The following is a 22,211-nucleotide window of genomic DNA, read 5'->3' on the forward strand; positions in this document are numbered from 1 at the left end:
GCTTCACTTATAACACAAGGGGCCCTTCTTGTAGGTAATTGCCTCGAATTGTTGGTGAAAGCAAAAAAGATGAGTACATTCAGACTATTCTGTACAACCTCTTTCACCCTTGATATAAAAGTGCCAGAGGAATGCTGTGTCTTCAAAGCATCACATGGCTCCTGCCGGGGTGGTTGGGGATGTCCCCAATGGGTGAAAGGACGGGTTACCAAGAGCAGTGTAGATTTCAATAGTGCAGCAGGTGCATTTGCACCTGTACAAGGGGTATGATGGCCCATTGAACCCCAGATAAAGCTGTTTTTAATAGTGAAAATGAGGGGGTGGGATCCCGTTTTCTTTGTGCGACTCCACTGATTACCCGGGCACTAGAATGAGCACTCTATCAGGCACATGCATTAAAGGAAAAAACGGTTGCAAACAGGAAGATTCTCAGAATCTGCCCCTTTGCGACCGGTATTTCGGTATTTTTTGCATTTGGGATGCATCATCCCAAATGCAAAAATCGCAATTTAAGGAATCTCTAAATTGCGATTCCTTAAATTGTAATTGCATTTAAGGGATCCCAAATTGAGATTCCTTAAATGCAATGCATTAAAGCTCAAAAATTTGCGATTTCGCTAATAGGGGTAGCAAATTACCATGAATTTGAACTTCATGGTAGTTTACAAAAACTTTGAAAAATTCACCTTTGTGCATTTTTCAAAGTTTCATGTTGTGCACACCCATGCTCTTAGGGCATGTGTGTGTGCAACATATGTGCACAGATCAATTTCAGGAGTGGAATAGGGTGTCATTTTGACACCCTTGCACCCTTGAAATTGAATGAGGAATTTGCGAGTACCTACTGGTACTCGTAAATTGCTGATGCAATCTCCAATTCATTACTATGGGCCTGGGGGCCCTTAGGAATGAATGGGACAGCATTCCTTAATTGTGACTAGCAATTTGCGAGCCACAATTAAGGAATGTGTAGGAATCGTTATTTTTATAGCAATTCCTACATACATAGGCTTTTGCGATTCCTTAATTGCGATTCCTTAATGATCGCAATTAAGGAATCGTAAAAGCCTACGTTGATGCATGTGCCAGTATATTATCAATACATTATGTACATTTATGCACTCATTCATTCATAAACAAAAGAATGGTTTGGAAATATGAACATTCAAAGCAGGGGTGCTTAACGTAGGTCCAGGAGGGTCGGACCCATGCAAACGTTTACAAATTATTTCCAGATAGATTTGTTGGTTGGCAATGTCATTGTTTTCAGATCTCAAAACTCCATCATGGATGCAGATTTCCTGGACCTATGTTTGGCATCCATGATGTTATACAACCTGTTTTACAGGGAAGGGGAGGGAAACTTGAAAGTTTGCATGAAATGTAAGAGCGCACTGGTAGGATTGGGACCGCCTCTTCAATCTCATAGCCTTTTTGGACCACATTTGGCAACAGCAGGATGATGAAGATTGTTGGCTCAGTCTACCCCTCAGTCTACCCCTATGGATGAACCTGAACCCTCTAGAGAGGTCCACCTGGGTGCACTTCAGATGTGTCATGACTCCTGGTGTACCTGAGGGAATCCTCAGCTTCCTGGAACCTCTCACGTTCAGTGCAGCTGACAATTCCTGATGGGCCTGTGGAGCATCTCCAGAATGTGGCAGACTCCAAGATCTAACTATTCCAAACATAATGGGTGTTTTCTGAGGGCTACTTGGGAGCTGATGAAACACTCAAGGGGGACACCCTTACCAAAGGGGAAAGGATAACAAATGTTGGAGGGGCTTCATTATGGAGCATCTTGGGGGGTCAGGGTAGAAGTAAGTAAACTAGTGCACGCTGTGTGGCATGAATATTAAACAGCAAAACCAAGTACCCTGAGCCTCAGACAGGAAGGGGTATGCATGGGGAACTTCCCAGTTTAAATGATGGATGTGAGGGCAGTCGGCAGCCATCCCCAAACACTTTGGAGAAACATGTCTAGAGTGGAAGGCAGCAGAAGGCAGTAAGGCCAAGGGACCCCCCTGAGCCCCACAGATTCACAGTTTAAAGCACAAGATGCATTGATGATTCTCTTAAAAAGCAACCAGGCTCAACCCTGATCACCCTTTGCTGTTAGAGGATGTGCCCTTTTTTCAGTGCAAATTATGTTATTAGTAGTTTATCATTTAAAAATAAAAAGATATTAAATTCTACAAAATAAATGCTAGCATCAGATATACTAAAAGGGAGCAGTAAGGTCAACATGTTGGAAAGTATGTGGAATAAATTAATAAAATGCAAACAAAAATGCATATTTTCCCCATGGAATAACGACGCTCACACATTTAAACCCAGAGGGAGCCCATAAAATAATTTGAAGATGGGGAAATCAATATATCTAGGCTACAATCTCTTATACACCACCCAGAGTATGCAAGAAAGAGAATTGGGAGGCAGGCATGGGTGGTGGGGCTATGTTGTGGAGAAGGACTTCCTTGCACAGAAATAGACTGACGTGTTGAGCCAACAGTAGGCTGTGGCAATGACTCAAGATGGTGATGGAGGGTGGAGCCATCTGATGCATGGCATAAATGTCAGTAGACACCTCAGAACTTCTCTCTGTACTGATTTCCCATCCCCCAAGTTGCCCTCACTCTTCACTGATGATGGCTGTGCTGAGGACTACTCACATCTCGCAGCTTTGGCACCTCCAGCAATCTTGCGGTGACGTATGCCGTGACGGAGATTTCATCATCGGGTCCCTCCTGAGGTGGAGAGAACCAATGACAACATAATCAGGTTACAGGCACATGTTCATCACCATTCTAGAAAACACAAGACTTCATTCACATTAGAACCTACAGCTATGCGGGGCATTTACGTGTCATTGCCAGCTAGGGTACCTAAGTGATGTATGTACGACTGCACTCGCATAGTTATCCAGCGTATCACGGTAGGCAGATTTGGAAACTACTTCCTGCGGTGCCTTGTCTCTCCTGCTCTTTTACAGCGACCCCCACTCTACAGCAGAGAGGAGGAGATCAGACCAAGGGGCATAGCGTCATCCTTGGATTGTGCAGACCTAGTTTTTAAGATCAGAATTGGCACTGTACCAAAAATAATAGGATTCTGGGCAACTTAAATTATACCCGTGTATCTCAAACTGTAATTATATAGTATTGTATTATAAGTTCTTTTATAACTAGTACCATACATTATGGAAAATAGGCACTGTAGAGTGTACTGGCTAGTGCTGCCTTCATGATATTTTACCACCTTTATTGCCACCGCTTTCTGCGTCTGTAACCTGGTCTCAACTGGACCACAAGTACAGGTGTATGTAGGGCTGACTTTGTTGGAACAAAAGTGCAAGAGACCCAAGGTTTTTCTTAGGGGCCCGCAAACTATGCTGCTGAATATTGGGGTTGCAGAATGCCAAGGCCACCTAGTCTTGATTCCACTTCATGCTTCTTTCTTACACCCCAACACGTCCTCTTTTTAACTCATGCTTAGAGATTCTCTTTCATCCCTGATTTCTCCCTTTCTCAATGTTTGCCTATCTTGCTCTTTCTCCTTCATCCTTCCTTTTCTGCTTCTCTCTTCCTCTGGGTCAAAGTTTAATGGTGAAAAATAAGTTCTGGTGCCCATAATTGAGTACTTGTGCAAACATCAAGACCAACTAAGCACCAGCCCAGTTGTATTCTGGCATTTCATGTTTGCGGAGCTCCTTCTAAAATAATAATATTTTCTTTAAAGTGCTGTGGACCTCCTTTCAAATAAAAACCTGTGTCCCTTTCATGTATCTGTCTGTTCAATACTTGGCACTGGGACCAGATTTCTCTTGTACGGTGAAAGCCGAGGAGGAAAAGCAAGAGTAAATATAGAATTTCCCTCATTGGTCTGAATTATGAAATGTTATAAGACTAGGGGTCCCAGTAAGCGCGCTTCTTAATGAACACAGAAACTGTTCTATGTACAACTAGTTACACGATTTTATTGACATCACTAATTAAAATTGTGTAACTAGTTGTACATGAAACCCCTATTCTTGTAACATTGAATACCCAGGTCCCAGTACCATTGGGTTAACCCTTTGCTGAATTATGAAATGAGCATGCTCCAAGAGCATTGGTCACTAGGAAGATATTTGGACTGGGTCGTCAAGAACTAAATCTCAATGTTCTAACTTCTGGCTCCTCTACTTGAAGTCACTGTGGCCTAGCACGCACTCACCATCCTGAAGGGCTGGAAGCAACCAATGGACATGCCTTTGGCATCATGGGTAGGATGTATCCCCTGCCTCCTTAACTTAAAGTCACTGCAGCCTTTCGGACAGTTACTTTCTTGAAGGGCTTCCCGCTGGGTTGGAAGCAACCGATGAACTAGCAACTGGTTCATGGGTAGCCTGTCTCCTGTCGCCTCTCCTTAAACTCACTGCAGCCTAGCGTACACTCACCATCCTGAAGGGCTTCCCGCTGGGTTGGAGGCAACCGCTGGGCAGCTGCTTCCGCTCCAGCCACGCCAGGGCCTCCCTCATGATCTTGTCGTCCATGGAGATGGATTGACTGGAGAGATGCAGGATGGAGATGAAGAGAGCCGTCAGCCTGGAGGAAGAGAGAGAGAGAGAGAGATGGAGGCCATTAAGGACTTGTCGGGGAGAATCAGAGGGTTAATTGGAATTATTGGGTTACTCTGGGTCATGCTTAGAGCTGATGAACAGCTTCATAGAGAATAGGAAAGAATAAAAATACAAAATGATTTAATAACTACTAAAGTGCAGGTGGTGGGTCTACCGGCTTACTGAGAGGTAATGGCGTCTCAAGCTTGAGAAGGGAAATGCACGTGGAATTTAGGGAGGTGCGACCATCCCGTTGTATTCCATGACAAAGTAATGATACGCACAGAGGTGGAATACGCTTTATAAGATTGGATCTCTCGGTATCCGGCCCACCGAGCAGTTGATGTAGATTCACTATTTCTAAGACCAGGAGGAAATGCTCCCTAAAGCTGCTTCTATGGTTAATACTCTGTCCAATTATCAACTTCATTGGTGATTTCCAGTTTTCCAGGATAAATCTTTTGGCAATAAATCAATATTTGGCAATCAAACGTTTATAGAATTTATCTGGAGTAAAGTAAGAGTGGTAATTCTGCACTAGGATTGACCTAGGACAGGAATGAAGGTCTCGGCAGACAGATGTGACTTTAGATTTCTTGACCTTAACAGATATCATGACAGCTACATTCTGAACCAAGCTAGTCGCATTTCTCATACCAATAGCTGACAAAACCCCTAACCGGCTACACATGCCTGACAATATCAATCTAATCTTATATTCTCAACAAATTGCAAATAAAAATGAGTTTGCTACATACCATACATTTAGCAAGACATGTTTTCAAAGAATAGCAAAACAAGTCTAAATTTTACCTACAAGAGAATGCAGCATAGTGGCTCAACCATGACCTTATATTGAGGAATAAATCTCTTTATTGGAGGAAATTGTGCATATGTGTCATGTCAACGAAATATGAGACAACGACAAAGTAGAACCCTTTAATAAAATACGTAGAAAACGTCATCTTGTGAAGCTGAAACTATCTTCAACTAAAGACCATTCTGACATCTGAATTTGAAACGGCATGATGGCTTCGGCGTGAAACACCTGAGCACATATATTCGCGTCTGAGTGATAACTGAAATGTTCTGAGATGTTATTGTTCCCACGAGCATCCTTTGTTTCTGTTCAAGAGCAGATGTTCCCTCTTTGGTCCATTGAGCGCATCCTCCTGCCTTGCTTCCAGCCTTGGTGTCTTGGAGAGCCTTAGGGAGAGGTGTGGCGCCAAGGCCAGGGGGACTGACGCTGGGGATCACAGTTTGATCCCCGGCACCGGCGGCAGGTTAGCCCAGCACCATGTGACTCTGGGCAATAGCTCGCTTAATCTTCCCAACGGCACCCAGACCCTTGAGACCCCTTCGGGGGTGATTCGTGCGCTATACAAGTACTGGATTTACATTTTACTTCCCTTCCAGCTCAGACTTACGTTCCTTATGCCTATCGCCAAAGCCAGGGACCATGAATCCACAGAGCAGTTTATTCTTTTTAGCTCGTGGCATTAGATCCCGGAGGCTCATCTGTGCTGAGGCTAGAAAGGTCTTGCTCGTTGGAACAGTTACTTCTTCAGCCCTCTCCTCCCCCTGTGTTTTGTCACATTTCCACACCATGAGCGGCCATTGGTGCAGAGCATCTGGGACACGGAAAACATCCATTACAACGCAGTCATTACAATGACCTACCTTTACAACGCAACTGTTACAGCGCAACTGCCTTTACATCACATGCCATAACAATGCATGCCATTACAACGCATGTCATTACAATGCATGTCAGTACAACGCATGCCATAACAATGCATACCATTACAAAGCATTACAAGGCAGATAATAGAGATTTTTTTAGTATAAGGGTGGGTATGGGTATTGGGGGTACATGGGAATAGTAATCTTTACCCCTATACTATCCAATATATTCCCTACTGTTGTATTCACTGGAGTGGGAATAGTAATTTTTACCCCTATACTACCCAACACTTACCCTACTGTTGCCCTAAAAATATTATGCGTTTCAATTACATGTGTTGTAATTGTATGCATTGTGATGGTATGCGTTGTAATGGTAGTTTTTAAAAATGCGTTGTAATGGCATGCGCTGTAACGTCATATATATTCCTGGGACACTGCCCATTGCCCATGGGAAATATGGGCTATTCTGTCAGGTGGTAAATAGGTTTGTGCAGATAACTAAGCTGTAAATTTAAAACTTTGGTTCTTAGTTACTGTCTTGATGTACCATAAATCTGTTATCCATTCGTTTTCTGCTATTACCCAATGCATCTTCATTTCCTTTTTTGCTTTAAGGGTGTTCATGCTCGGATAATAAGCCGGGCGAGACTTCTGTATAACATGGTCACTGCATGTGTAATTCACCTTTAAGTCAGGACTGTGGATAGGAGTTCCGCATTCTCTGGCTCTATACTGTCTATTTCCCACTTGAGATTAACGGCTCTAACTGGAAGTGCATTATGGGTAATAACATGGCCCAGGTGAAACCAAATCCGCTTCTGATTTCGCCAAGAGATCCTCCATCGGGTGGATTCCAACATTTTGCCAAGAACTTTTATCCTATGTTTCTGCAATCCAGGGCCAGCTTTAGCACGGTTGGCGCCCGGTGCGACAATCATTTTTGGCGCCTCCACAGCCTATGACCGCCTCCTCGGAATTTCTCACTACTACCGGGCAAAAGTGTCCCTCATCTCTCCAATCATAAGCTATTGCTAAACACAGCACTCCCCCCCTGAGGTTGGAACCCCCTCCACAGGTCAGCGCCCAGTAGCATCTTTTGTGAAATTAGAGGCAAAGTGTGTGTGTTGTTAGCTGCTTATAGCATCCTACAGAGGCCATAGCTAAGAAAAGGAATGTGATTTCCCCCATGTATGCTCACCAGTCTCTCTCTACACCAGGCCCCAGACTATCCATCCCATTGTTGTGCTCTCAAACCCATAGTGCTTTAATATGCTCCAATACTGTGATGCATTGGAAACCAACACATTAGGCGCTTTAATATGCTCCATTACAACTTACTTTTTCATCCTTCCAAAATGTGTTCATGAACCTTGATGAGAGCACCATTCAAAGACATCTGATATCTCATTAGAGTCTCACAGATTTAAAGGTAGGTGCCTAGAAAGGCCATACATGAGATGCATTAGTTAAAGAGGAATAATTCCCTTTACTTTTGGAGTCTCCCCAAAAACTCAAATGAACAGGAGAATGTTCGCCAACTGGAGCTTACCTGATATTGCCTTTGTCATCGTTATCCCCAAAGGGGCTCAGGGAGCCATCTGAGCGCCTATAATTCAATTGTTGATATGTCCCTGGAAAGGGGAAATGAAACATTAATCATTCATTCATTTACCGTTCTGGCTTTTCGATTACAACCACTTGAGAGTTTCATTCACCTACTACACACTCTCCCGTCAGGCCAAACCCATCAATTTTCTGGGCTATATTGCTCTCATTCTCCTACTTTTTGTTCTTTCCCTTTCCCTAGCACTTGCTGAACTCACCTTTCGCCTTGGGTCCAAATGGAATAAACTTTGGGTGTTTCTTCCCAAGAAGTGCAGATCCAGAGCGGGTTCTCTATTCTCTCTTTCTGAATTATGATTTTTTTGTGAGGTTTGTCCATTCCTGAGGAATCTACACTGGCCTTCCGCAGTATTTTGGAATGCATTTTAAGGTGAAGAGTGAACTCAGCAGAACCTCATCTGGACACCAGCTGTCTCCTTGAGTAGATTGTGGGCCATTCACTGCATTCAGCAGAACCGGAAGTAGAACTCAGCTGTCTCCTGGAGTAGATACTAGGCCATTCACTGCACTCAGCATAACCGGAAGCGGACCTCAGCCGTCTTCATGAGTAGATTGTGGGCCATTCACTGCATTCAGCAGAACCGGAAGTAGACATCAGCTGTCTCCATGAGTAGATTGTGGGCCATTCACTGCACTCAGCAGAACCGGAAATGGACCTCAGCTGTCTCCTTGAGTAGATTGTGGGCGATTCACTGCACTCAGCAGAACCGGAAGTGGACCTCAGCTGTCTCCATGAGTAGATTGTGGGCCATTCGCTGCACTCAGCAGAACCGGAAGCGGACCTCAGATGTCTCCATGAGTAGATTGTCGGCCATTCACTGCACTCAGCAGAACCGGAAGTGGACCTCAGCTGTCTCCTTGAGTAGATTGTGGGCGATTCACTGCACTCAGCAGAACCGGAAGTGGACCTCAGCTGTCTCCTGGAGTAGTTTGTGGGCCATTCGCTGCACTCAGCAGAACCGGAAGCGGACCTCAGCTGTCTCCATGAGTAGATTGTGGGCCATTCACTGCACTCAGCAGAACCGGAAATGGACCTCAGCTGTCTCCTTGAGTAGATTGTGGGCGATTCACTGCACTCAGCAGAACCGGAAGTGGACCTCAGCTGTCTCCTTGAGTAGATTGTGGGCGATTCACTGCACTCAGCAGAACCGGAAGTGGACCTCAGCTGTCTCCTGGAGTAGATACTAGGCCATTCACTGTACTCAGCAGAACCGGAAGTGGACCTCAGCTGTCTCCTGGAGTAGTTTGTCGCCATTCGCTGCACAGGAACAGACTAATTTGCATACAGCCAGGTTCTGAAACTGGGATGGTGCAGTGAGCTAAAAAACGGTGTTGGATCTAGCCCTGATCTCTTGACTGGGTGAGAGCTTTCTGCTTAATTCAGAGACTCTGTCCCTCACCACCCCTTGTTGTAAATATTTTTGTCCACCCTAAGCGTGGAAGGGTATTCTCAGATGTGAGACCCTTGCTCATTGCACCATCAGGATTCAAGCAAACCGGGCCGAAGACGGCTGTAATGCCAGAAACCGGTCCCCGGGAGCTTGTTTCCTTCCCAGTGTAAGAATTGGCTTTTGTAGTTTGGTTTGCCCTGTTCCCATCATGCACTGGGACAGGAACAGACTAATTTGCATACAGCCAGGTTCTGAAACTGGGATGGTGCAGTGAGCTAAAAAACGGTGTTGGATCTAGCCCTGATCTCTTGACTGGGTGAGAGCTTTCTGCTTAATTCAGAGACTCTGTCCCTCACCACCCCTTGTTGTAAATATTTTTGTCCACCCTAAGCGTGGAAGGGTATTCTCAGATGTGAGACCCTTGCTCATTGCACCATCAGGATTCAAGCAAACCGGGCCGAAGACGGCTGTAATGCCAGAAACCGGTCCCCGGGAGCTTGTTTCCTTCCCAGTGTAAGAATTGGCTTTTGTAGTTTGGTTTGCCCTGTTCCCATCATGCACTGGGACAGGAACAGACTAATTTGCATACAGCCAGGTTCTGAAACTGGGATGGTGCAGTGAGCTAAAAAACGGTGTTGGATCTAGCCCTGATCTCTTGACTGGGTGAGAGCTTTCTGCTTAATTCAGAGACTCTGTCCCTCACCACCCCTTGTTGTAAATATTTTTGTCCACCCTAAGCGTGGAAGGGCATTCTCAGATGTGAGACCCTTGCTCATTGCACCATCAGGATTCAAGCAAACCGGGCCGAAGACGGCTGTAATGCCAGAAACCGGTCCCCGGGAGCTTGTTTCCTTCCCAGTGTAAGAATTGGCTTTTGTAGTTTGGTTTGCCCTGTTCCCATCATGCACTGGGACAGGAACAGACTAATTTGCATACAGCCAGGTTCTGAAACTGGGATGGTGCAGTGAGCTAAAAAACGGTGTTGGATCTAGCCCTGATCTCTTGACTGGGTGAGAGCTTTCTGCTTAATTCAGAGACTCTGTCCCTCACCACCCCTTGTTGTAAATATTTTTGTCCACCCTAAGCGTGGAAGGGTATTCTCAGATGTGAGACCCTTGCTCATTGCACCATCAGGATTCAAGCAAACCGGGCCGAAGACGGCTGTAATGCCAGAAACCGGTCCCCGGGAGCTTGTTTCCTTCCCAGTGTAAGAATTGGCTTTTGTAGTTTGGTTTGCCCTGTTCCCATCATGCACTGGGACAGGAACAGACTAATTTGCATACAGCCAGGTTCTGAAACTGGGATGATGCAGTGAGCTAAAAAACGGTGTTGGATCTAGCCCTGATCTCTTGACTGGGTGAGAGCTTTCTGCTTAATTCAGAGACTCTTTCCCTCACCACCCCTTGTTGTAAATATTTTTGTCCACCCTAAGCGTGGAAGGGTATTCTCAGATGTGAGACCCTTGCTCATTGCACCATCAGGATTCAAGCAAACCGGGCCGAAGACGGCTGTAATGCCAGAAACCGGTCCCCGGGAGCTTGTTTCCTTCCCAGTGTAAGAATTGGCTTTTGTAGTTTGGTTTGCCCTGTTCCCATCATGCACTGGGACAGGAACAGACTAATTTGCATACAGCCAAGTTCTGAAACTGGGATGGTGCAGTGAGCTAAAAAACGGTGTTGGATCTAGCCCTGATCTCTTGACTGGGTGAGAGCTTTCTGCTTAATTCAGAGACTCTGTCCCTCACCACCCCTTGTTGTAAATATTTTTGTCCACCCTAAGCGTGGAAGGGTATTCTCAGATGTGAGACCCTTGCTCATTGCACTATCAGGATTCAAGCAAACGGGGCCGAAGACGGCTGTAATGCCAGAAACCGGTCCCCGGGAGCTTGTTTCCTTCCCAGTGTAAGAATTGGCTTTTGTAGTTTGGTTTGCCCTGTTCCCATCATGCACTGGGACAGGAACAGACTAATTTGCATACAGCCAGGTTCTGAAACTGGGATGGTGCAGTGAGCTAAAAAACGGTGTTGGATCTAGCCCTGATCTCTTGACTGGGTGAGAGCTTTCTGCTTAATTCAGAGACTCTGTCCCTCACCACCCCTTGTTGTAAATATTTTTGTCCACCCTAAGCGTGGAAGGGTATTCTCAGATGTGAGACCCTTGCTCATTGCACCATCAGGATTCAAGCAAACCGGGCCGAAGACGGCTGTAATGCCAGAAACCGGTCCCCGGGAGCTTGTTTCCTTCCCAGTGTAAGAATTGGCTTTTGTAGTTTGGTTTGCCCTGTTCCCATCATGCACTGGGACAGGAACAAACTAATTTGCATACAGCCAGGTTCTGAAACTGGGATGGTGCAGTGAGCTAAAAAACGGTGTTGGATCTAGCCCTGATCTCTTGACTGGGTGAGAGCTTTCTGCTTAATTCAGAGACTCTGTCCCTCACCACCCCTTGTTGTAGATACATTCGCTGCACTCAGCAGAACCGGAAGTGGACCTCAGCTGTCTCCTGGAGTAGTTTGTGGGCCATTCGCTGCACTCAGCAGAACCGGAAGTGGACCTCAGCTGTCTCCTGGAGTAGATTGTGGGCCATTCACTGCACTCAGCAGAACCGGAAGTGGACCTCAGCTGTCTCCTGGAGTAGATGATGGACCATTCACTGCACTCAGCAGAACCGGAAGTGGACCTCAGCTGTCTCCTGGAGTAGATGATGGACCATTCACTGCACTCAGCAGAACCGGAAGTGGACCTCAGCTGTCTCCTGGAGTAGATGATGGACCATTCACTGCACTCAGCAGAACCGGAAGTGGACCTCAGCTGTCTCCTGGAGTAGATGATGGACCATTCACTGCACTCAGCAGAACCGGAAGTGGACCTCAGCTGTCTCCTGGAGTAGATGATGGACCATTCACTGCACTCAGCAGAACCGGAAGTGGACCTCAGCTGTCTCCTGGAGTAGATGATGGACCATTCACTGCACTCAGCAGAACCGGAAGTGGACCTCAGTTGTCTCCTGGAGTAGATGATGGACCATTCACTGCACTCAGCAGAACCTGAATTGATCGGGTGCAGTCCATTGGCTCCCCACAAATATAGACTGGGTTTAGCTCCTCAAGTTTTGATTTTGTCCATACATTAAGATGTGAAGAATCTAAATTAAACTTCACCTGTAGCCTGACATGGTGTTTGGAAAAATACAAATATTGAACTCACAAGAAGTGACCTTCAGGAGCTGCACAATAAATCCAGAAGAACCTGAACTGAAATTCTTCTGTCTCTTGGATGGAGTTCAGGGGCATTTCAATGGATTCAGAGGCCCTGCATAAGACTTCGGCGGTCTGTCTGCTATCTTATCTTATCCAGAATTTGTACAGCGCACGTACACCCGAGGGTTTCATGGCGCTAACTAACAATGCTAGAAACTAAACCCAGGGAGGAAAAAGGGGAGTTACGCCAGCGTCTGCACAAAGAGCCACGTTTTGAGTTGCTGCCTAAACTGGAGAAGAGTGGTAGAGGAACGAATCTCCAGGGTGAGGGTGTTCCATAGCTTGGCGGCAAGCGTGGCAAACCTACGTCCTCCCTTACGTTGGAATTTGAAGCGGGGAAGAATCAAGAGGGTTTGAGAGGCAGACCGAAGATTGCGTAAAGGGATGTATTTAGGCAAAAGATTCTGAATGAACCTGGGGCTACGAACATTAAGTACTTTGAACGTCATGCAGGCAGCTTTGAAGAGAGTGCGTTGTACAACAGGAAGCCAATGGAGTTGCTTAAGCAGCGGTCTAGCAGATTGCCAACGAGGGAGACGATAGATAAGTCTGGCGGCTTGGTTCTGAGCCAGCTGCAGACGCTTGCTAAGGGCGACCGGGAGGCCGAGGTAAATGGCGTTGGAATAATCTAAGTGCGACAGCACCAGGGCCATTACAACCTGGGTCAGGGCAGATTGGGTGAACAATCGGCTGATCTTCTTTATTTTCCGAAGCTGGAAAAAGCACGATGACACCACAGCATTAACTTGAGGTCTCAATGAGAGCTCATCATCAATCAGTACCCCCAAGCTTTTCACAGATTTGGATGGATTAGGAGGGGGGCCAAGTTTGGAAGGCCAATAATGTGGTCCCCAAAAAAGCTTACTTTTGCCGAAAAGAACCAGTTCTGTCTTTCCGGGGTTCAGCTTGAGATGGTTACTATCCATCCATTGACCTATAAAAAGCAAGGTGGATTGAAATTGAAGGGCAGATTCAGGGGAGTCGTCGATGGTAAAGGTGAATTGCAGATCGTCTGCATAGTTGAAGGTGGTTACTTTAAAGGATTTTAATAAATTCAACAGAGGGAACATGTAAATGTTAAACAAGATCGGTGATAAAGAAGAGCCCTGCGGAACTCCGCAGGTAGTGCGCAATTTAGACGAGGAAAAGGGAAGAAGACCTACTGATTCGGAGCGGGAACTAAGGAAAGACCTAACCCAGTCTTGGGCGAGGCCACGTATGCCGGCTAGTTTGACACGGTCGAGAAGGATGTCATGGTCGACCGTGTCAAACGCGGCCGACAAATCAAGCAGAACCAGGGCCTGTGGAATGCCTAGGTCTGCATTGTGGCGTAGAGAATCCAGTACTGCTGTAATAACCGCTTCGGTGGAGTGGGCTGGACAGAAACCCACTTGAGCAGGGTTCAGAAAATCCAACTGCTCGTGAAGTTAGAAAGATGAGTGGTAACGTGAGCTTCCAAGACTTTGACTATCTGTCAGTAGTGATTCTTAATGCAGTGCACTGGATGAAAAAGATGCTGCAATGGCTCTGTCTCCTGCAGCTGGTGCAGGAGATCATTGCCTTGCGAAGTGGCTTCAAGGGACAAGGGCCAGGTGCATTTATCTGGTCTTTTGTTTAATACCCTAATGCTTCTAGTAGATTATTCTTGGAAACGCTACAGCTAAACCAGGCGGAACACAAAAGAATGCGATGGCTTGCAACTGTAGACCAGTATTGAAATATGGTAGAATGGCCTCATACAGTGACCTGAGATGAACTGCAATGGACTTCTTTTTTTCTCTGGAAATCTACCTGCAAAATATATTTTTTGTGTGAGTAAGAAACCTCGAAACTCATTTTTACCAGGTTGTTCACTTGGATAATCTCCACTTCACTTGAGTTTTCCACTGAGGAAAATATCGTGATCAGAAATAGCAAAGTTCAGAAAAAAAGCAAGTCATTTCAAGTCAATTCAAATCCATGTTTGATAGTTTCAAACGTTTAGAATGGCATTTGGGCCTTAAGTTGGTACTCTTTGTGAAAAGGTTATGACCCTTTTTTAAGTCTCGCTGAGTCAGCGCGCATGCGATGCTCGGAGAGACATTTAGAAGCTGCTTTGGGAAGTGCTCCCAAAGCGGCGACCAGCTTGCTAGATGGCGCAACAGACCCGCGTGCTTGTGTGCGCATGCTTTACGTGTTTTAGCGCGTCATCGCAATCACTTTCGCTTTCACAGCGATCGTGATCGCGATGACTTTCGTGGCCGATGCTTGTTTCCAAAGGGACTTCCATACTAACGCTTGAGATGAAAGTTCAGTTTAATTTGCAGTACCTTAGAATCGGCCTATTTCCAAAGGCAGTGTCTCCAATCGTACCACCTTGAAGCACGCACAACCCTGGAGCAGTTGGCACACCAATGAAATGCGGTCAATGAAATACAAGACAGTAAATTGAACGCTGACAAAACATTTGTTGACCTGCAACCCACAGAAAGTCTTCAGCCTGCAATGATTCCCTGTATCCAAAGCAACGAATCAGCCAAGCAGTCACATGCAGTTTGCCGACCACAGTGCTATTTCTTAGCAGCGTGCAGCCTGTGTTTAGTGACTTGTGGTTTATGCATGACTAACTTTCGCATCTCTGTAGGATCTACAATGATTCATTTAATTGCGCCGCCCCAGTGATTCAGCGCCACAGATCAATGGATGTTAAATCAAGCACACGACCAGCCAGGACCAGCCATCGGCAGCGGCTCATTATTCTATCACTGAATTGGCATGATGCGGTGTCCGTGATTACTTGATTTTGATTGGTGCGCTGCTGGCAACGGCCGTCATGCTGGTTCCACAACAGAACAAAGCGGCTGGGTAGCCTGAGATTAGAGAATCTCCGTGCGCCATTATCCCATTTAAGTCTAATGACTGACAGCTGTTTCTGGTACATGTTATAGAGTACAGGATCCTTTATCCATTCGGTTTCCCGACCAAATCCGAGTTGAAGTGACAGTTGGAGGGTGAGTTACTTGAGTCTGAAGTCGGTTCTCTGTAGCTCCTTTTCTATGCAAGTTTGTAACAAGCCACGGTTTACCAACCGACTTTACTGAAGGCCGGGTAAAGTCCTAATTACTTACAGGTAATCCTAATTACTATGAGTCCAGGTGTTCCTTGTCAAAACCCTTGTTGTGTTAGTAATTCAATTGATGCAAAGTAAATAGCGGTGTTTTTGGAAGCGAGCATGAAACCAATTACATCAAATGAAACATGTTTTAACTGAATGTGTTAAAGTTAGCAAGATGTATATTGTGCTTTTTCCTCCAATCTTCTATGCGTTTATTTAGTGCGGGTTGTCTATTTTGAGACTGGAAGACTTAGGACGTGGGCCTTTAATTCCTAGCTGCTTTTTGAAGCAGTGAATTGTGTGACGCACTGAGTTTAAAGTGTTCATTCTTAATGCAAATCAAAACAAGCATTGGCATAGCCAATCGGTCTCGCCTTTTGGATCTTATAAGGGTTTAGTTATCCAGCACACTATCCTTGGTGAAACAACATCAACTGTTGCATGGCTAAACCCTTATAAGGTCCCAAAGGCGAGACCTATTGGCTATGCCAATGCTTGTTTATAAGGTAACAATCATAACTTTAAAAATAAACTCTAAAAAAACCTTTATGGTTGGCTTTTTAACAACGGAACTGGGTTTTGGACAAAGTTATTTGGAAATTTAGCAAAGTTCAGATTATTGTTAAATTGTTTATCTATGTTTTTAAAGTGTACTGTTAATTAAAAAGAACATTTTAGAAAATGTTATGTCGATAAATTGGATTTATAATCCAAAGAAGAGTAACCATGAATCATTATATTGACTTTTTGGGAATATAATGTTATATATGTGAACAATAAAGCAAGAAAAGTGAATGGGAAATGTGCCAATTTCTATCCTACAGAGCAGAACATTAGTTGTGAAATGTACTTCTTTTGAGGTGACAATAAAAATTCTCTTGAGGCAATTTCCACCTGCCTGGTCTCAGTTTCAAACATGCTTTGTGTTAAGCTCAGTGGGCAGAAATAACCTTTACATGTATGTCCCATCATCTGGAAGACATTTTGTTTTGAGCTCTTGGGTAAAGAAAAATATGGACTGGACGGAATCTGAAAATGGGTTGAGATGAAAGCCTTAGTGCCGGGTAACTCTAAACCAGACAAGTATTTTTCTTTCAGATGCAGATCTTGCAGAGAGTTTATATTAGGCCTTGCTAGGATGTCTGTAACCAACAACTAACACGGGTCAACATTCATCCATTAGTCACTCAAAGAGCTGTCTGTGCCTGTTGCATCTGTGGAAAAGATGCTAAAACTGAATAGTGAGGTGGATCTCAGTTCCAACTTACCTTTGCTTATTAAGTCCCTCAACTTCTGGGTCATGGATTCTGTTTGCTGGTTCGTTCTCTCCAGATACTCACGAAGGAAAACAAGAACTGCCAGCTTGGACAAACTCTGCTCTCCGCAGCTGGCGGGCATGACAAGCAAGTGGTCCAGGTTTTCCAGGGCCAACCCCATCATATCGCCTGAAAAAAGGGTGAGATGTCAAAGAAATGTAAACCTACCCTTGATAAAGCCTTGATAATCTCAAGCCACACTGCCTCACATGCATTGCCCAGCACAGGAATGAATATTCTAGATGAAAAGTTTTATAAACCTAAGGAGGGGTGAGGAAAGCTAGGTTTTGTTTCACCATCCTGAACATATCCAAGTAAAAGCACTAGCAGTAAAACTCTAAAGGACTAAGCGAGCGAATATTCAAAGTGGTCTTCCAACACGGACATCTTCAGAGGAAAAGTTTAATGGGTATGAGGACAGACAGCTTCTCAAGGTCAGAAATTCTAATCACTCTAACAGAAAGAACATGGCTAATGTGCAAATATTATCTTCAGAGCAGGCACTTCAGAAAACCTACAGATTGTAAAAATTAATTTCTCATGAGAGCCATTAATTTAAATAAAGTGTTTCACACTGATCCTGAGGTCAGTCTAATGTAACGTGGCAAACCTACATGATATCAAAAGGACGATGCCACAGTAAGACCGCTAAATGAATATCCTTTGCGCCTAAAGTCCATATCTGGTATTTATTTGAGGCTCGTTTGCTTTTTTCCAGAGGCCTTCCGGATATAGCACATCTCACCTGCAACAGATACCACAGCTCTCTCCGTTCCTTCCACCACATCTGGAGGGCACTCAATAGAGATGACGTCAGACGAAATATTGCCTAAATATAAAGAATCAAAAATATAAGAAAGCGAGCTGGGACTGAGTGACTTTTTTGTAGAGCCAGATAAAACACCCCTAATACAAACAAAAATATATTGCATATAGTGAGGAAGCTAAACTCATGGAGGTACTAGACCTGATCACGTTCAACCATATGTGCCACTTTCTCCATCTAAAGGTATGGAGCCCTATTTGACCTTGGTAAATGAACCCAAGCTAAGGTTCTACCTGACTAGGTTACTCTGGAATAAGATTCACTTTTTGGTGGCTTTCCCATTGCCAGGTACTACTTGGGGGGTCATTATGATGTAATGCGGATCGCCACCATCCGGCCGGCGGTGGTGATTTGCACAACATCACACCACAATTTACCCCCGCCATATTACTATGGCGGGGGGGGGGTACTGCGGCACATGGAAAGTCCATCCGCCGCTTTTCCGCAGGTCGGATTGCCGGCTGGGCGGAAAAGGCACACAATATGGTGGCGATCCATATGAAGTTTGCAGTGAGTATGCCTTTCCATGGCGGAGACTCTGCCATGGAAAGGCATACAGTAAATGACTTGGGGGCCCGTTGCAGGCCCCCGGGGGGGTGGCTGCACTTGGGGGGGGGTACCCATGGTACCTCTTTCATTGGCATGCACAAGGTGGCAGGAACCGCCCGGTGCCTGTCACGTTGTGCATGCCAATGCACAACATGGAACTTTTACATTGCAGTGGGTGCTGCTGACAGCACCGCCCACCGCAATGTAAAAGATGCGGAATGCGACCGTGAGAGAGCGCAAACTGACCTAAATGTAGAAGTGCGTCACACTTACACGTAGTAAGCACAAGTCATGAAGAGAAATGCCATGAGTGCTGATAGTACCTACATCTATATTCTGAAATGTGTAGTTAATGTAGAGATTTACGTAGAAGTGGAACTAATACAGAAATGTGTGAAACTATATGATTTTATTAGACGTGATTATTCCTGAATCCATGTTGTGTAGCTGCTAAAATGTAAGATGGCATACGGTTAAACGTAGAACGAGGTAGGCCTCAGGGCCAGAGCTAGAAGGGAGGGGGAAGGTGGTTCAATTTCACAACATGGATTGCACTAATGTTTTAAGTACTAACGTTAATAGACTATGATTTATAGATGTGTTTACTGAATAACAGAATAAGAGTACTAACATGCTATTAATTAAAGAAAAAGTTGAATGCTAGAATCATTATGAGAAATGTTGTAGGCCTGAAAAGTTTTAACGTTGATTTACACATATTAGTCTGGGCCGGGGAATGTTGCAACGCTGTTGGAAGACCATGAGAATTGGGATTTTGGCTGCTGATGTCTGTCTGTAAGAGAAAAGGGGGTATTCAATTATAAATAATATGAATAGGGGTTTGTTCGGGAGACGGACCAGACATGGAGGAGGGTTCCGGAATGTTTAAGGGGTATCAGCGGGCCGGAGAAGAGTCTGAGAAGCAAGGTCGACTCTAACCACAAGGCTTCATCATGGAAAAAGCCAGAAGCTACACCACGTGAGGGGCGTCTCACGAGGGGCGTCCTAAATGTTGTTGTATTTTTGTATTAGGGACAGCACCCCTGGGTGGAGTTAGAGCAGATGCCTGAGGACCCTTTAGAGAGCGGATGGGTAGGCAGAGAGGGGTCATGACTGGAGAACTATAGGTTTTCACCAAGAGACTGAGAGTGGGTGACTTCCCTTGAGAGTCATTCACTGCTGACACTTTTTGTTAGGTTGGGACCTGGTTAAGTAGGGATACCATCTAGATCAGGGTAGGGACAGCCTAACCTGTATTTTCCCTCCGGCTGTAAATGACTGAGAGATCTCAATACGTGTCTATGCTAATAGCCCTATTATTTTTAGAACTGGTTCTTGTAGTTTTCGTTGCTCGTCTGAGGGCTTTCAGAGAGCACATGTATGTAGTTGGGCCCGTGTATCTGGTAAATCTCATTCTGAGATGCTTGTACCTGCAACTTATCTTGACCTTATAATAAACCTTTGAAAGCTAGAAGTTGTTTGTGATCCTTTGGAGCGGAGTCCTTTATTGGGTGAACTAACTTGGTAAGAGATGCACTTTCTTCCCTCAATGACAGGCAATAAAGGTTCAGTCGACCAGATCGGGGTTTTAGATCAATAGTGATAAGGTATCGATCAAAATCTCGCCCTTCCAGTTGGTAGCTATAGAGGATGGTTGCCTTCTTGAGGAAGGTGATCTAGGCCAGGTTAGATTACCCCAAGGCCCCTAGAGATCGATGATCGAAAGAACTGCCCGCCGAAGAAAGGACCGGATGACGTGAGACAGAAAAGCAGCAGTATCGGTCGAGAGTGAGTATAAAGGGTCATGCGTGTGAAGATTGCGGTGTTTTGTATTGTATCTATGTTGTAATGTCTGGCGGAGTTGAATGCCTGTAGAGTGACTGTGGAATAGGTTGTGAGCGCGCACAACCGGTGGAAATCTTAAGTTCAAGGGGAACTTCAGTGGTTCGGGTGTATCGGACACCCAGAGTAATTGTTAACTAGAGTGAAGGGGGTCATGAGGTACCATTGATCACCCGGAAGACCGAGATAGGGGGAACGTAAGAGTGAGTGCGTGAGTAACGGACGCTGGTCGGAGGTTACTGTGTGTGTGTGTAAAGAACCTATCAGAGAGACGATAGACATCTCGTCAGTTGTGTTGACAATTACAGATAGACTGTGGACGTACAGTCGAGGAAAGTGACCGCTTGGTCGGAAGTAGTCATTTTCCAGAGTATGAATGGGACGCATGCATGACCGCGAGGAGAGCTGAGAAAGGAGGGGTGCTGCTGCGAAGCGGAGACTAGTGACGTCAGAAAGTGCCGCGCTGGGATTGGCCGGCCGGTGGAAGACCGCGCTGCGATAGGCCAGCTAGCAAAGCCGCGCTAGGATTGGTGGATTGTCATCAGGAAGTAAACAAAGTATTCAAGCTGGAAATTTTGCGCATAATTATGAAGTGTTTTAAATGGTTAAGAGCGCTGTTTAAAAGAGAGCGGCGGGGATCGTATGAAGGGGAAGAAGCCCCGCCGGAGGGTACACCAGCTCGTTATATGGGGACACATGTTGGGCTGCATACGATTCTGTGGATCTCAGAGTGGAGTAAGCTTACAGATGGAAATGAGGAACTCACGTTCCCGAAGTACGGGACGTTCAGATTAGAGGTGTTACACAGATTAAAAGCAATTATGACTTCAACGAGACCCTTGCCTAGACCGACCCAGTTTGAAGCCCTTAATGCATGGATTAGGGCAGCGCATGAAAAGAACATGAACAGACGGCAAGAAAGAGTGAAACGTTCGGTAAGGGCAGTACAGGATGCCAAGTGGGATGCGGATGCTAAAAGATGGAGGGTGCATAACATGGAAGTAAATAAATTATATCCAGTGTTAGAGATGCCCGGGAATAAAAGCCCCCTAGAAGAAGATGACGAGAGCGAGACAGAGGACAGCCTGATAAACAGATTATTGACAGACAGGCCACCCCCGTATAACAGAGCAGGGGGAGATGTTGAGGATAGCGAGAAGGGGGGGGGCAATGCAGGAGAGCATAGGCCGCTTCCCAGTCCTGATTGGGATCCCGCTGCAAAGAAAGAACTGTCCCAGCCTAGCCAGGTGCAACAGGTGGTCGGGAGGTTTGTGGTGCAAAAGCCGCCAGAGACGGAGTGTGCCACATCCTAGCATTACCCGATGCACTACAAGTACCTGTTACCATAGGTCCTATAGTATCGATATATGACCCAGACAGGGCTAGAGGGGAGGAACGGGTACGGAGGGACAGGGAAAGAGCAGAGATGGCAAGGAGGAATGATACGATCAACTCCCCAAACCAGTTGCCGATACCAAGAGAGTGGAGCACCCCATTACACACCGCCGGGGATCTGGAGGACATTAGATGGCCGGTGGAGATGAGGGGAGCAGGACGGAAATCCTTTCAGGAGTTAAACGAGTACATGAAAAAGTGGGATGAGGCAGTAGAGGCTCACAAGAACATCATAGCTGCGGAAGCTGAAAGGGAAAGTCAGGACAGCAGAGCCCGGACTCACTGCGGGGCTGAAGAGAGCAGTCCGGAGTGGGACGGGAGGAAGAAGGACAGTAGGGGAGTCACCCATTGGGCCCGGGAGGAAGGTAGAGCAGACCTAGAAAACGGGGGCCCAGAGAACAGGGGGTTGTCTCGCCCAATACGTAGTGATGAAGACAGGAGGGCTCGGGAGTACAGAGACAGCTTTAAGTGTATCCACTGTGGGCCCGGCAACAGAGAACAGAATGAGAGTTGCGAGAGGTCACACCATAGTCCCGGTGATGACGGGCATGAGCGCAGCCCAGGGAAAATGGGAAACCAGGAAGGATCGTATCGGATACTGAGTGATACGAGGCCAAGAGAGAATGGAGAC

The 22,211-nt window shown here is 45.8% G+C and overlaps 1 protein-coding gene across 1 annotated transcript in view; it reads right to left on the bottom strand.

The window, feature by feature from the left end:
- Positions 1-22,211, bottom strand: part of LOC147706522 (alpha-2-macroglobulin-like protein 1) — a 290,022-nt gene that overhangs the window by 67,321 nt on the left and 200,490 nt on the right. The window contains exons 23-27 of the mRNA XM_086932987.1: positions 17,714-17,797; positions 16,921-17,097; positions 7,836-7,917; positions 4,439-4,586; positions 2,673-2,747 (exon numbers count right to left, since the gene is read on the bottom strand). Coding sequence (XP_086789113.1) covers positions 2,673-2,747; positions 4,439-4,586; positions 7,836-7,917; positions 16,921-17,097; positions 17,714-17,797 — 566 coding nt within the window. The remainder of the gene's footprint in view (positions 1-2,672; positions 2,748-4,438; positions 4,587-7,835; positions 7,918-16,920; positions 17,098-17,713; positions 17,798-22,211) is intronic.

The sequence above is a fragment of the Lissotriton vulgaris genome, chromosome 7 (assembly GCF_964263255.1).
Source record: "Lissotriton vulgaris chromosome 7, aLisVul1.2, whole genome shotgun sequence".
Taxonomy (NCBI): Eukaryota; Metazoa; Chordata; class Amphibia; order Caudata; family Salamandridae; genus Lissotriton; species Lissotriton vulgaris.